At 49.0% G+C, this 13,108-nt stretch overlaps 1 protein-coding gene across 1 annotated transcript in view; it reads right to left on the bottom strand.

The window, feature by feature from the left end:
- LOC114709106 (fatty acid 2-hydroxylase) overlaps nt 1–13,108 on the bottom strand; it is a 57,713-nt gene that overhangs the window by 4,054 nt on the left and 40,551 nt on the right. The window contains 3 exon segments of the mRNA XM_028892762.2: nt 7,142–7,219; nt 7,222–7,247; nt 7,989–8,131. Coding sequence (XP_028748595.1) covers nt 7,142–7,219; nt 7,222–7,247; nt 7,989–8,131 — 247 coding nt within the window.

Raw genomic sequence — 13,108 nt, forward strand, 5'->3', positions numbered from 1 at the left:
GGAGGTGGAAGGCTGTGCAGGTGTGTCATGTGTGGTGTGGAGGTGGAAGGCTGTACAGGTGTAGTCAGTGTGTGTGTGGAGGTGGAGGACTGTCGAGGTGTGTATGTCTGTGTGTGTGAGGTGGAGACTGTGCAGGTGTAGTCAGTGTGATGGACTGTGTGCAGGTGTAGTGTCATGTGTGTGTGGAGGTGGAGGCTGTGCAGGTGTAGTCATGTGTGTGTGGAGGTGGAAGGGCTGTGCAGGTGTAGTCATGTGTGTTGTGAATGGAGGTGGAAGGCTGTGCAGGTGTAGTCATGTGTGTGTGTGTGGAGGTGGAAGGCTGTAGCAGGTGTAGTCAATCTGTGTGTTGTTGGAGGTGGAGAGGCTGTAGCAAGTGTGTGCAGTTCATGTGTGTGTGTGGTGGAGGTGGAAGACTGTGCAGGTGTAAGTCATGTGTGTGTGGAGGTGGGGGGGGGGGTTTGTGTGTGGAGGTGGGAGGCTGTGCAGGTGTATCATGTGTGTGTGGAGGTGGAAGGCTGTGCAGGGTGTAGTCATGTGTGTGTGGATGGAGGTGGAAGGCTGTGCAGGTGTAGTCATGTGTGTGTAGATGGAGGTGGAAGGCTGTGCAGGTGTAGTCATGTGTGTGTGGAGGTGGAAGGCTGTGAGGTGTAGTATGTGTGTTGGAGTGGAGGCTGTGAGGTGTAGTCATGTGTGTGTGATGAGTGTGAAGGCTGTGCAGGTGTAGTCATGTGTGTGTGGAGGTGGAAGGCTGTGCAGGTGTAGTCATGTGTGTGCATGGAGGTGGAAGACTGTGCAGGTGTAGTCATGTGGTGTGTGGAGGTGGAAGTCTGTGCAGGTGTAGTATGTGTGTGGGAGGTGGAAGGTGCAGGGAGAGTGTGTGCAGGTGTAGTCATGGTGTGTGGTGGAGGTGGAAGGCTGTGCAGGTGTAGTATGTGGTGGTGTGTGGGATGGAGGTGGAAGGCTGTGCAGGTGTAGTCATGTGTGTGTGGAGGTGGAGAGGCTGTGGCAGTGTGTAGTCATGTGTGTGGATGGAGGTGGAAGCTGTGCAGGTGTAGTCATGTGTGTGTGGAGGTGGAAGTCTGTGCAAGGTGTAGTGTCATGGTGTGTGGCATGGAGGTGGAAGGCTGTGCAGGTGTAGTCATGTGTGTGTGGAGGTGGAAGGCTGTCAGTGTGTCATGTGTGTGTGGAGGTGGAAGGCTGTGCAGGTGTAGTCATGTGTGTGTGGATGGAGTGGAAGGCTGTGCAGGTGTAGTCCATGTGTGTGTGGAGGTGGAAGGCTGTGCAGGTGTAGTCATGTGTGTGTGGATGGAGGTGGAAGGCTGTGCAGGTGTAGTCATGTGTGTGTTGATGGAGGTGGAAGCTGTGCAGGTGTAGTCATGTGTGTGTGGAGGGTGAAGGCATGGCAGGTGTAGTCATTGTGTGTTGGAGGTGGAAGGCTGGTGCAGGTGTAGTCATGTGTGGATGGAGGTGGAAGGCTGTGCAGGTGTAGTCATGTGTGTGTGGAGGTGGAAGGCTGTGCAGGTGTAGTCATGTGTGTGTTAAGGTGGAAGGCTGTGCAGTGGTAGTCATGGTGTGTGTTGTGGTAGATGGAGGTGGGCAAGGTCTGTGCAAGTATTCTTCAAGGTTGTCTTTTGAGATCCAGCCCTTTGATGACACCTTGCAGTTTTTCCTGCTCTCATTTTTCTCTCTAGGTGACTTCTATTCTAATCCAATCTGCTCCTGTCTGGTTTCCTCCATGTCTTTCTGTGTTTTTCTTGGCTTTACCTTTTGTAATGTTTAATTTTCATTGTCAGCACTGAGGATGTTATCACACTCCGTGTGTTTCTGTGAGTCTGTTTCCAGAAACATTTAACCTGAACAGGGAAGAGCTAACCTGAATTATGGGTCACAGCATCCCTGGCCTGTGGTCCTGGACTTGAATAAAAAGGTAGGCGTAAGGCTGAGCAGAATCCCCGACTGCTGGTCTGATGTGACCAGCTGATTTGTGTTCTGCCCACAGACTTCTCACAGCCTTGATGGACCGGTCCCAGACTGGGTGCCCAGCCATGCCCTTCCTTTGAGTTGAATTTGCCAGGCAGTTGGTCACAGTAAAATAAAAATTATCATCCCTCCTCACAAGTTACTGCTGTAGCTATACTCTCTCTTAAAAAACCAACAACACAGCCTTATTAAAGATAGAATGCTTTAGCTGAGCACAGTGGTGCACACCTGTAATCCAGTATTTGGGTTAGGCTGAGCAGAAGGGCCATTAGTTCAAAACCCTAGTTTGGGCTAACAGTGAGAGCCTCTTCTTCTCATATATATATATATCTTGTACCATACACTTCACCACATGAGAATACAGCTCAGTGGTTTTTAGCAAATTCGGAGTTGTGTGCCCATTGTCATTCAGGAGATGGGACTGGATGTCCCTCTCAGGCTCAACTGTGGAAGCTGCGCCTCTGGCCCTCCAAATGCTCTACTTGATAACTAATTTTAATCACAGGCTGGCAACCCCCAGATCTGCACGTCCACCCCACCTTCGGCTGGCCACTTGCCACCGTGTGTCTCCACAGGGTGTACACAGGACCCCAGAGCTAATCCTTCCCAAATGAAGCTAACTACCTTCCTTTTTTTTCTTTGGGCCCCACCTCTCCAGGCTGCTCACTGGGCCTTCTCCTCTGGGAATACTCACACGTTACCAAAGCCTTTGGGTATCTGCTTTCCCCACATCCAGTAGTCACCAAGATCTGTCACCTCCACCCACTTCAGATCTCTTTGGCAAATAAAAGGAGCCAGAGGCAAGGGCCACAGAGTGCGAGTGCCTGATTCCGTTTATGTGAAAGTTCAGAACAAAGTACATGCTTGGTCATAGAAAGCAGAGTGGGGGTCACTGTGAGGAGGAGGAGGATGGAGAATGGGGAGAAACTGCTCATCTGGTCTGAGTTTACTTCGGAGGTGTCGGAAGGACTTGGAACTAGATAGAGATGGTGCCAGAAACTAAAAGCCACTGTGTTATTCGAGTTAAAATGGCTCTGTAGTTATGATCTGTACCCCTTTGCCTTGCATTTTGTCTGCTTATCTATTATTGAGATAGCCTCCCCACGGCATACAGCTAAAGCAATGGCATGCGGGGGAAGAGGAATATATCCTTGTTTTTCTCTACAGCCTATTGTACCGCCATTCCCAATCTGTAACTTAAATCCACTTGTCTATCCATCTGTCCATCCATCTCAGTTCACTACTTTTCTTCTAGATATTTTCTCTCTCTCTCTCTCTCTCTCTCTCTTCTCTCTCTCTCTCTTCTCTCTGTGTGTGTGTGTGTGTGTGTGTGTGTGTGTGTGCAGGTGCTCAAGAAGACTGGAGGTATCTGACCTTCTGGAGCTGGAATTACAGAAAAGTCATCAGCCCCTGACATGGGTGCGGAACTGAACTCAAGTCCTCTGCAAGAGCAGAACATGCTCTTTAACTGCTGTGGCCATCTCTCCAACCCGGTTCTCTGTTCCGAATCCCTCTACCTTACTACCTATCAGGCCCCGGGCAGTCTCAGGCCTCCACTCCTGCTTCTATACCTCGTTAAACCATTCAGGGATACTTCATGGCCAGTAAACAAAGTCTAGTCCCCCCAAACACAACGTCCCATGTCCTCGAGTCTTGATCTTCTAGATATGTCACCTACAGGGGCCAAATCAAACCACCAGTGGCTCCTTCTGTGTGCATGCCATTTTCTCCGCACATACAAATTTGCTAATGTTCTGCCCTGGAGTCCCTCTGCCTTTCTTGTTCCTGGGGATCTAGTCCACATGGCCTGACATTTGTCTTCACCCAATCTGGCTGGCTTGTGCATCTTGCTCTGCCCCCTGGTACCACCCTGAAGCACTAGGAACTGTAATGTCGTTGATTCTTTGCCCCAGCTTAGAGATAAGGTTTTTCTTTTCTTTCTTCTCTCTTTCTTTCTTTCTTTTTTTTTTCTTTTTGTTGTTTTTTTCGAGATAGGGTTTCTCTGTGTAGCTTTGCGCCTTCCTGGAACTCACTCTGTAGCCCAGGCTGGCGAGATAAGGCTTTTCTATGAGTAAGGTCTTCTTTATGTGTCCAGCTTAACACGACAGCTCACACTTATCAGGAGAGAAACGGTAGATAAAACTCCTGGAGGTTTGTGCCTGGATGAAATTGGATCTGTGCCACCCTAGGAGCAGACCAGGCTCAGAGGGAAGCAGCTTTGAGAGGTACCTCCGAAGGGCCCAGGTGATCTGTACACTGTAGGCAGGCCCAGGACCAATGGCCACGGGGGCTGCCGTGGAAGGGAGAAAGCCTGGGCAAGTGGGAAGCAGGAGTGACCACTAGATTTTGGGCCAGAGTCAGGCCATACCCCATTCTGACAAACGGCTCCAGGTGAATTTCTAGGTGCCTGGGAATTACCCCTCACCTGGGAGCGAACATGAGATGCAGCTCCAGTTGGATCTCATGTGCTGCATTCCTCTCCGGAAGCCGCTGTCCCTCTGAGCTTGCACTACCCCCCCTGGCACCCTAGCTCTTCCGCATTCATTCTAGGACATCATTTGTCCAGTAGCTGCAATGGGACCGCCGCTGAGTGTCCCTTCACCTCGCTTTAAGAGTTCTTATTTGCGCTGCCTGTGACCTGTGCCTTGCATGGTGATCTGCAGGAGGAGGAATGCATGAGGCAATGTGTCTCTCATGCCCCTGTTGCTGGCATTGCGGCCCCAGCTTCCCAGCCTGCCACACTGGACCTTTATCACACAGGCACGTTTTGGCCGTCTGCAGGGCCCGTGGTGCTGTGGAGCCCTCAAATCACTGCCCTTGCCGTGGAGAACAGCCTTTCCTATAGGTCAAGCCTCCACCGCCTCCTCACCCCAGCATCGCCTAGTCTGCCCATCGGGGGGCCGGAGCTGGTACGGAGTGGCATCTCTGGAGGAATCCAGCAGAGGGACCTGGGCCAAAGCTTTAGCGTCCCCTTCCCCCTCTGGCTACCAGCCCCGGCGGCCCTGCCTCTGTTGGTGATTGTTAGGGGAGTGCTGGGCAGACAGTGGGTGATTCAGTGAGCAGGCCTCTGAGCAACAAGCCCTGTGCTGTGCCTGAGCTATTCAGCGTGGGCCGAAAAGGGTAACTGTGGCTAGTGGGGTGTGCAGGGGTAACCCTCTGGGCTCTGGGCTGGGTTGCAGGGGCACTTCCCACAGCGTGCCCATCCCCCACCCCATCTTGGGTGAGGCCGATAAACTGAGGGCCCCAATGTTGTGGGAGGCCCTTGACTAGCTGTCCTCAGGGGATGTACGAAGAAGAGAAGCCTCTGTGTGTGGAGGAAGAAGCCTCTCTGCCTGGTGCATGTCAGGAACAAATTGTGATCAGATGAGGGAAGCAATATCCCCAGACAATACCCTAAGGTGCCAGGTAGATTACTTGAGAAGTTATGCAAGAGAAGAGGCATGTGCCTGGAGACTGAGGTAAGCTGAGTCTGTGAGCCAAGATGGCAGAGTGGCCACTCTGAAAAACTCAGTTCTACTTGTTCTTTGGATAATAGCCCATGCCAAACTCTGTCTGTCTCCTGTCGCCTCACTGGAAGCTGGGGTTGGGGGCAGTTGGTTTCCACATCCTAGGCCATATGGCCCTGAATGACTCATTTACCTTTTCCAGGCTCTATGTTGTGTGTTCATTTGTGTGTGTGAATGCACATATGTCTGCAGGTATGTGTGCATACACGTACAGACCAGAGGACAATCTCGGGTGTTGTTCCTCCTCAAGAGCCAGCCACTTTGTTTTTCGAGACAGGGTCTCTCTCTGGAACTTGAGGCTGGCCAATTAGGCTAGAATGGCTGGCCAGTGAAGGCTGGGGACCTATCGGTCTCTATCTCCTGAGCTGGGGGATTACAAGTGCTCACCACCAAGCCTGGATGTCTATATAGATGCTGGCATCAAACTCAGGTTCTCATGCTTGTGAAGCAATTGCTTTACCAACTGAGTTATCTCCCAGTCCCTCATCTCAGAAAAAGACCTGGAAGATAACATTGCATGCACTTAACCATGTACTATGTGATGTTTTTACACATGTATACCTTCTGGAATAACTATGCTTCCTCAACTCTGAGAGGGGACAGCAAATGCCTTTCCCATGGGGCTGCTGAGAGGAGTCTCAGGAAAGTACACCATTTGGCACATGCTCAGTAGAGGGGATCAGGTGTCACTGCCAGGTCAGCTTCTGTTGTGTGGCCCTTAGCTTTGAAGATGGTCTATGGTGCTTGCCTATCTTTTTCCCAAGTTCTCTTCCAATCTGTGATGTGAACATGGACTCATCTACATGTGGCTGTGCCACCTGATAATACCGATTCCGTCTATCTATCTATCTATCTATCTATCTATCTATCTATCTATCTATCTTCATTCTATCTATCTATCTATCTATCTATCTATCTTCATTCTATCTATCTATCTATCTATCTATCTATCTATCTATCTTCATTCTATCTATCTATCTATCTATCTATCTATCTATCTATCTATCTATCTATCCATCCATCCATCCATCCATCTATTATACTAGAGACTCATTATATAGCCCTGGTTAGCCTTGGTTAGCCTTGGACATGCTATGGTAGATGAGGCTGGCCTTCAGCTTACAGTAACTAATTCCTTTGCCTTTGTTCTTGAAGTGCTAGCATTACACGTGTATCCACCATCCCTGGCCTTCACGTAGTCTCTCAATGAGGAGTTCTAGGCTGTACATTCTCTGTTATTTGAACGGAGACAGGGCCTCACTGTACAGCCCTGGCTGCCCTGGGCCTGCTAATGTATGTAAGGATAGCCTCCACTTGTAATGATCTTCCTGTCTCCATCTCCCAAGATGACAGTACTCCAGGAGGGGAAGTGCCACACCTAGAACATTCTCTGGGCTTAATCTCAGAAGTTCTCTTCCTCTGTCTTTTTATTGCTAAGAACGTGAGGATATGACTGTTTAGCGTCTGTTCATGTGTTGCTCACTTGTGTATCCACGGGGTTGGGGAGGACAACTTTTTCTACGCTAAGCCTCATTTTGACCTGTGTGTGGTGTGGTTTCTCTATGCCCATAGAAGCGTAAGACGACGGGGAACTCGGTTTCCTGCCCTCAAGACCACAGGGGCAATTCGGGAAGAAGCCGGTCTGTCGGCGTTACCTGTTGTGAACGATGCGAAGAGCCGGGTGTTGTCCTGGCTCAGGGTTCGGTAGTAGGACCAGCTGAGGTACAGCACCAGGGCACCCAGATGATGGGGACACTATACCTGCAGGACGGCCATCAGGGTGAGAGAGAGAGAGATGCATGGGAGGCGGGGAGGGGACAACAGGGCCCAGCTCCTCTGAGGCACACATTTTAACTACAGAGCAAACGGGGTGGATGTCAAAGCACGCGCAGAAAGTATGTGGAGAGCAGTGGTCAAAAGGCACAATGTCGTGAGGATCAGGGGAAAAGAAAAGAGAGCTGTGAGTCCATCTGCCACCCCTGCCCCCCCCCCCAGTTTTTTGAGACAGGGTTTCTTTGCATAACTTTGTCTATCCTGGAAGACCAGGCTGGCCTCAAACTCACAGAGTTCCATCTGCCTCTGCCTCCCCAGTTCTTAGATTAAAGGCCTGCACCACCATCGCCTGGCCTGACCCTGTCTCTTGAGATGAATCACTGGCAGAAAAGATTATGGGGTACATGATCACTGACTCTGGACAGCTATATAGACACTGTCCTCTTGTGGCAGGGGGAACTAATTGCAGGGAAAATTGTTAGTGTGCATTAAAGGCTTCTAACCCTACATAGAGTCTGGAAAAAAATCAGGCACAGGCACATGGTAGGATGTTACCCAGATAGTAGATAAACCACATGCAGGAATTGATTATGGCTACAGCCTGTCCCCTCTCCCAAGAATTTACAATATATCCTTTATTTTAAGGAGGAACTCAACTACTCCCTCCCTTCTACATTTTACTGGTGTTACCAGCAGAGAGGCCCACCTCAGACCCTGCCGAGTACTCACCAGACGGTCTTGGAGAAAGCCTCAATGAGGTCAGAGTGGAAGAGGCGAATGGGCCTGGCCACCGGCTGGTGAACCCACTCATCATACTTCTCTCCCAAGTGGCCCACCTGCCACAGGAGAGGCTTCTGCCAGTCCACCAGGTCCTGCAAGAGACGGATCGGCCCTTGATATTCACACTTCTGGTACCCATTTCCACATCTCTCGGTTATGGTGTCCTATGCTCTAGCACCATCTCAGCTCACGTGGTATGTGTGGAGCTACATACACAGTGGCTTTGGGGAGGGAAATCCAGATCTGACTACATTGCCCCTTCCGGCCCGGATGTGGAATCCAGATCAGGCCAGGGCCTAAGCTTGCTTGAGAACCAAGAGTCATCAGATACCGGTTCCTCCACTGGAGTTGCTAAGTTGGTGGAGTCCAGACTTGCCAGCAGAGCCAACTAGTGACCCAGAGAGCATAGAGTGTGGCCAAACCAAGAGCTAGGTAGGTTGAAACCTGGTAACGATGTCTGAGAGCCCATGCTGGACTCTACATACACAAGAACCAATAGATTCTGAATCACCAGGGGGTGCATCATAAATAGAGGCCCCTTTTCCTCCACTGCAGACATTCTTCTTGGTGTTGGCCTGGATAATTCATTCATCTATTCATTCAAATAATCATTCACTCAATCATTTGCTTAACGTTAGATTTTTGTGTATTTTGATTTTTGCGAGTGTGCATATAGGTGTGCCAGGTGCTGGAAAGAATCAACAGGTGTGTACAAGACCACTTTTGTTTCACACAGCTTAGTGCTTAGAGACTCTAGAGTCAGTCCTGGGTTCAAATCCTGGTTCTACCACTCACTGCTTGATTTGGGGGAAATTATTTGAACTTTCTGAACCCCAGTCCCCTCAGCTATAAAGCAGGTAATAACGACACCAGTGGAAGGCATTCAGTAGGAGGAAGCACCCTAAGCAAGACAGTTCAGTGCTGACTCAAGGGTGCCATGATTCAGAGGCAAGAGGATCGCCACAAATGATCAGATCTAGAGTAAGCAAGACTTTGAACATGGTCTGGGGTTTGCTCATCAACATGGAAGATTTGGCTAGGTGGGGGAGAGTAACAACAGGGAGTATGGGTACAGACGCAGGGGTGGAAACAACTGTGGTCCATATTAGAGAGCAGTTCCTTGACACTGCTCTGTGGATTGCAGGAAAAAATCTGCTGAGGGCTTAATAGGACACTCTATTCAGGTCCAGGAATGGCGCTTCATCTACCAGGCCGGCTGTTCCCCAGACACATGTTATATAAACCTCAGCAGCACTCACCGACTTACCCCCAAGGAAGAGATTGGGGATCCTATTTACTTTCCAAATTTAGGGATTTATTTATTTTATTTTTATGTGTATCAGTGTTTGTCTGCATGTGTGTGCGTGTGAGTGTGCGTGTGTGTGTGTGTGTGCATGTTGCCTGCTGACCATGGAGGTCAGAAAAATGCACTGAATCCTCTGAAACTGGAGTTACCAGTGGCTATGAACTGCCCATTGTAAGTGCGGAGAACCAAACCTGGGTCCTGAGCCATCTCTCCCACACCCGGAGACTGTATATATATAAATTTGTAAGTATTTACTGATTTATCTCCCCTCCTAATTCCTCTTTTTTTTTCATTTCTCTTTATTAAGAAATTTTCTACTCACTCCACATACCACTCACAGATCCCCCCTCTTCCCTCCTCCTTCCTCCCACCCTCCAACTCTCCCTCCCAAGCCACTCCACATCCCCACATCCCCCAAATCAAGGTCTCTCATGGGGAGTCAGCAGAGCCCGGCACGCTGAGCCGAGGCAGGTCCAAGCCCCTTCCCACTGCACTAAGGCTGCGCAAGGTTTCACACCACAGGCACTGGGCTCCCAAAAGCCCGCCCATGCACCAGGGACAGACCCTGATCCCCCTGCCTGGGTGCCCCCCAAACAGTTCGAGCCAAACAACCATCTTCCATATCCAGAGGGCCTAGTCTAGTCCATGGGGCCTCCACAGCCACTAGTCTACAGTTCATGGCTTCCACTAATGTGGCCTGCAGAGACTCTGTTTATATTTGTCACACACACACACACACACACACACACACACACACACACTCATTTAAATCATATCTGACTGTGTTCTGATTCACAGACTACAAGAGTGCCATACATAAATTACATATAGGTTAACACGGACATATAGAAAAAAATGTGCCCCAAGTTTTACTCATAGAAATACAAAGCCAAAGAGTTTAGAGTTTAGAGAGTTTAGAGTTTAGTGGTAGGCGATGAGAAGTACTGGAATATTTCTGGTGACTTAGTGTATTGAATAAGATTGATCTGGATTCCAAACAGCAATGAACAATGAACTTAAAGTCAGGGCCCATTCTGAAATCCTGTCCTTGCTGCTTACCAGCTGTGAGATCCCGAGCAAGCGTCTGTACCTCTCAGCGCCGCTCGGTTTCTTGTAAGTGAAGCTGGCAGCCCAATACCCCAAAACAGAGTGAGGGTCCCCAATACAAGAGGTCAGTCTTCAACAAAGGCAGGCGGCCACCGCAGGAGGAAGATGCCCGTGACAGAGGAGCAGAGGAACAATGAGCAAGCCTGGGAGAGAGAGGCGCCGTGATTCTGGAGGCTGCTCATCCTTCACAGGCCTCCTTGTCAAAGCTGGCTCAGCCCCGGCCGCTCTCCCAGGAACTGGCCTTCTGGTGTCCCAGCCTCTCTGGACCCTCTCTACTATTGCTATCACAGCCTTGGGAAAGGGGTGTAGGTGTTCTGAAGTGGGCAGGTAAGGCCACCAGTCACTCTTCTTGAGTTTGTGCCCAGGGAAAGAGGTCCAAGCCTCACTCGGTTGCTGGTCCCTTCCTGACTCCGGTCTCCTTAACCTCATGCCTTGGTCCAGTGATGTAGACAGTCTCAAGGCTTCCATGTCTCGATCCCGAGTCTCCAAGTATGCATGCATACTTTATATCAGGAAAAAGAATGGGAGGAACCTTCTAGTACACCATGTTTATACCTTATCATGCAGTGGCCTGTAGAGTCTCACCCTAGAAGGGGCTGGGCAAGGCCACACGAGAGCTTGAAGCTTTGCCCCAACATCAACACTCACGGAGCATGTGCTAAATATACCAACTCTACATGGCCTACACCATTCACTCATTTCTCAACATTCCTAACTAAACAGGCGCTATAATTATTGTCATTTACAGATGGGATACCGAGTCTGGTAATCTGTCAAGGTTGCCCTGTTATATTTTCTTGTTGAACTGTCGGTTCACTATGGGGAATGCCTTGCTCTGAGATCCTTCGGTTCTAACTCTTATGTGGCAAGAACTCTGCCCACGGAATCATCTCCCCATCCCCAGTTTGTTTATGTTTATTCTTTCCTGCTGTTTTCTATCTCCTCTGTCCTTTCTTATTTGCTGTAATTTTGTATTTTATTTTTAAGTAATTTTCAACATTTTATTTACTTCTGTGTATATGTGTGTGGCCACACGCAAGCCAAAATACGGTGCCACACAGAGGATTTGTGGAGGTCAGAGGACAACTTGTGAGACTCCGTTCTCAACTTCTACCATGTGGAATCCCAGGGATTGAACTTAGATGTTGGCGGGAGCCGTTACCTGATGAACCATCTTAATCCTTCCTGAACTAAGTATTTTAAGACATTTTACATTAACGCCTCCACTGGTTTCTAGTGATGTCTCTGAGTTTTTCTTTCTAGTTGTTTCCTTCTAAGGGTGATACCTACATCTTTTATTTTATCGCCATCTGTCTTAGATAAGACCCCTGGATCTTCTATGTTCTGTGTTTGCATGTTACAAATGACACCCATATGTCTAAGTTTCATTTGTACATTTAATCTGGCCTTTGATATTTTAAGAAAACAACCATTTAAGGTCAGTGAGGTGGCTCGGTGGATTAAGGCACTGATGACCTGAGCCCAGCCTCTGGGACCGACACAGTAGAAGGAGGTAACTGACTTCCCCACGCTGTTTTCTGACTGCCACACAAATGCCGTGGCACGCATAGGCCCCCCAATAAAAAGAAAACCACTTGTAGTTATCACTCAGATGTGTGGCCCGGTGTGCCTCCTCTCTCTACCTATCAAAGGTTTGGGTAAATTTTTATGTTGATCTGTTTTGCTCTTATTTTGCAAAGCAAGAAGATAGTAACATAGTATTATAACTTTAATTCAGTGGAGACACAGGAAGAAATGAGTCAGTGAGCCACAAGACAGAGCAGATACAGAAGGAAGGCTGGATTGCTGAAGAGGTGTTTATAGAACACAGCTCACCGGGCATCAGTGGCGCACGCCTTTAATCTCAGCACTTGGGAGGCAGAGGCAGGCGGATCTCTGTGAGTTCGAGGCCAGCCTGGTCTACAAAGGGAGTTCCAGGACAGCCAGGATTGATACACAGAGAAACCCTGTCTCGAACCAAAAAAAAAAAAAAAAAAAAAAGAACACAGCTCTCTAACAACGTGGTCTGCCCTTTGATGTCCTGTTGTCCATCTAACCTGTACACAGGATTTCAGCTACTGTCTAGGTAGACCAGCAGGCCCTGATGCCCGCTATATATGGCACTATGTAGTGCCAAGGCTGCCTGTGATCTGCCCATTTTTTTTGTTGTTGTCGTTGTCTTTTTTTTTTAAGACTTTATTTATTTATTTATTTATTTATTTTAGCTCTGGCTGTCCTGGGACTCGCTATGTAGATCAGGCTGGCCTCAAAGACCCATCCGCCTGCCTCTGCCTCCCCAGTGCTGGGATTAAAGACATGTGCCACCACTGCCTGGAATCTGCCCATTTTTTTTTTAATCCCACACTCTATCTGAGATAGTTCCCTTGGAACCCAAGGAGAGTCACTTGACTCCAGAGGCTAAAAGCCTTGCATCTACCCCTGCAAAAATTCCTCTCATCAGCAAGGGCATACACCAATAATTTTAGCATAAGGTCTCTATCCTGCTATTTTGGGGAGGGGGAGCAGGGTAAAGTGAGATGTTCATACAGGTACAGAATTGCAGGCCCATTGACTTTCTCCCTATGTTTGGAGTAAATATATCGAGGCCCAGAAGGCTAGTTCGTGAGGTGGAGTTGGTTGGTTGATCCTAGAGTGG

The sequence above is a fragment of the Peromyscus leucopus genome, chromosome 5, assembly GCF_004664715.2.
Source record: "Peromyscus leucopus breed LL Stock chromosome 5, UCI_PerLeu_2.1, whole genome shotgun sequence".
NCBI lineage: Eukaryota > Metazoa > Chordata > Mammalia > Rodentia > Cricetidae > Peromyscus > Peromyscus leucopus.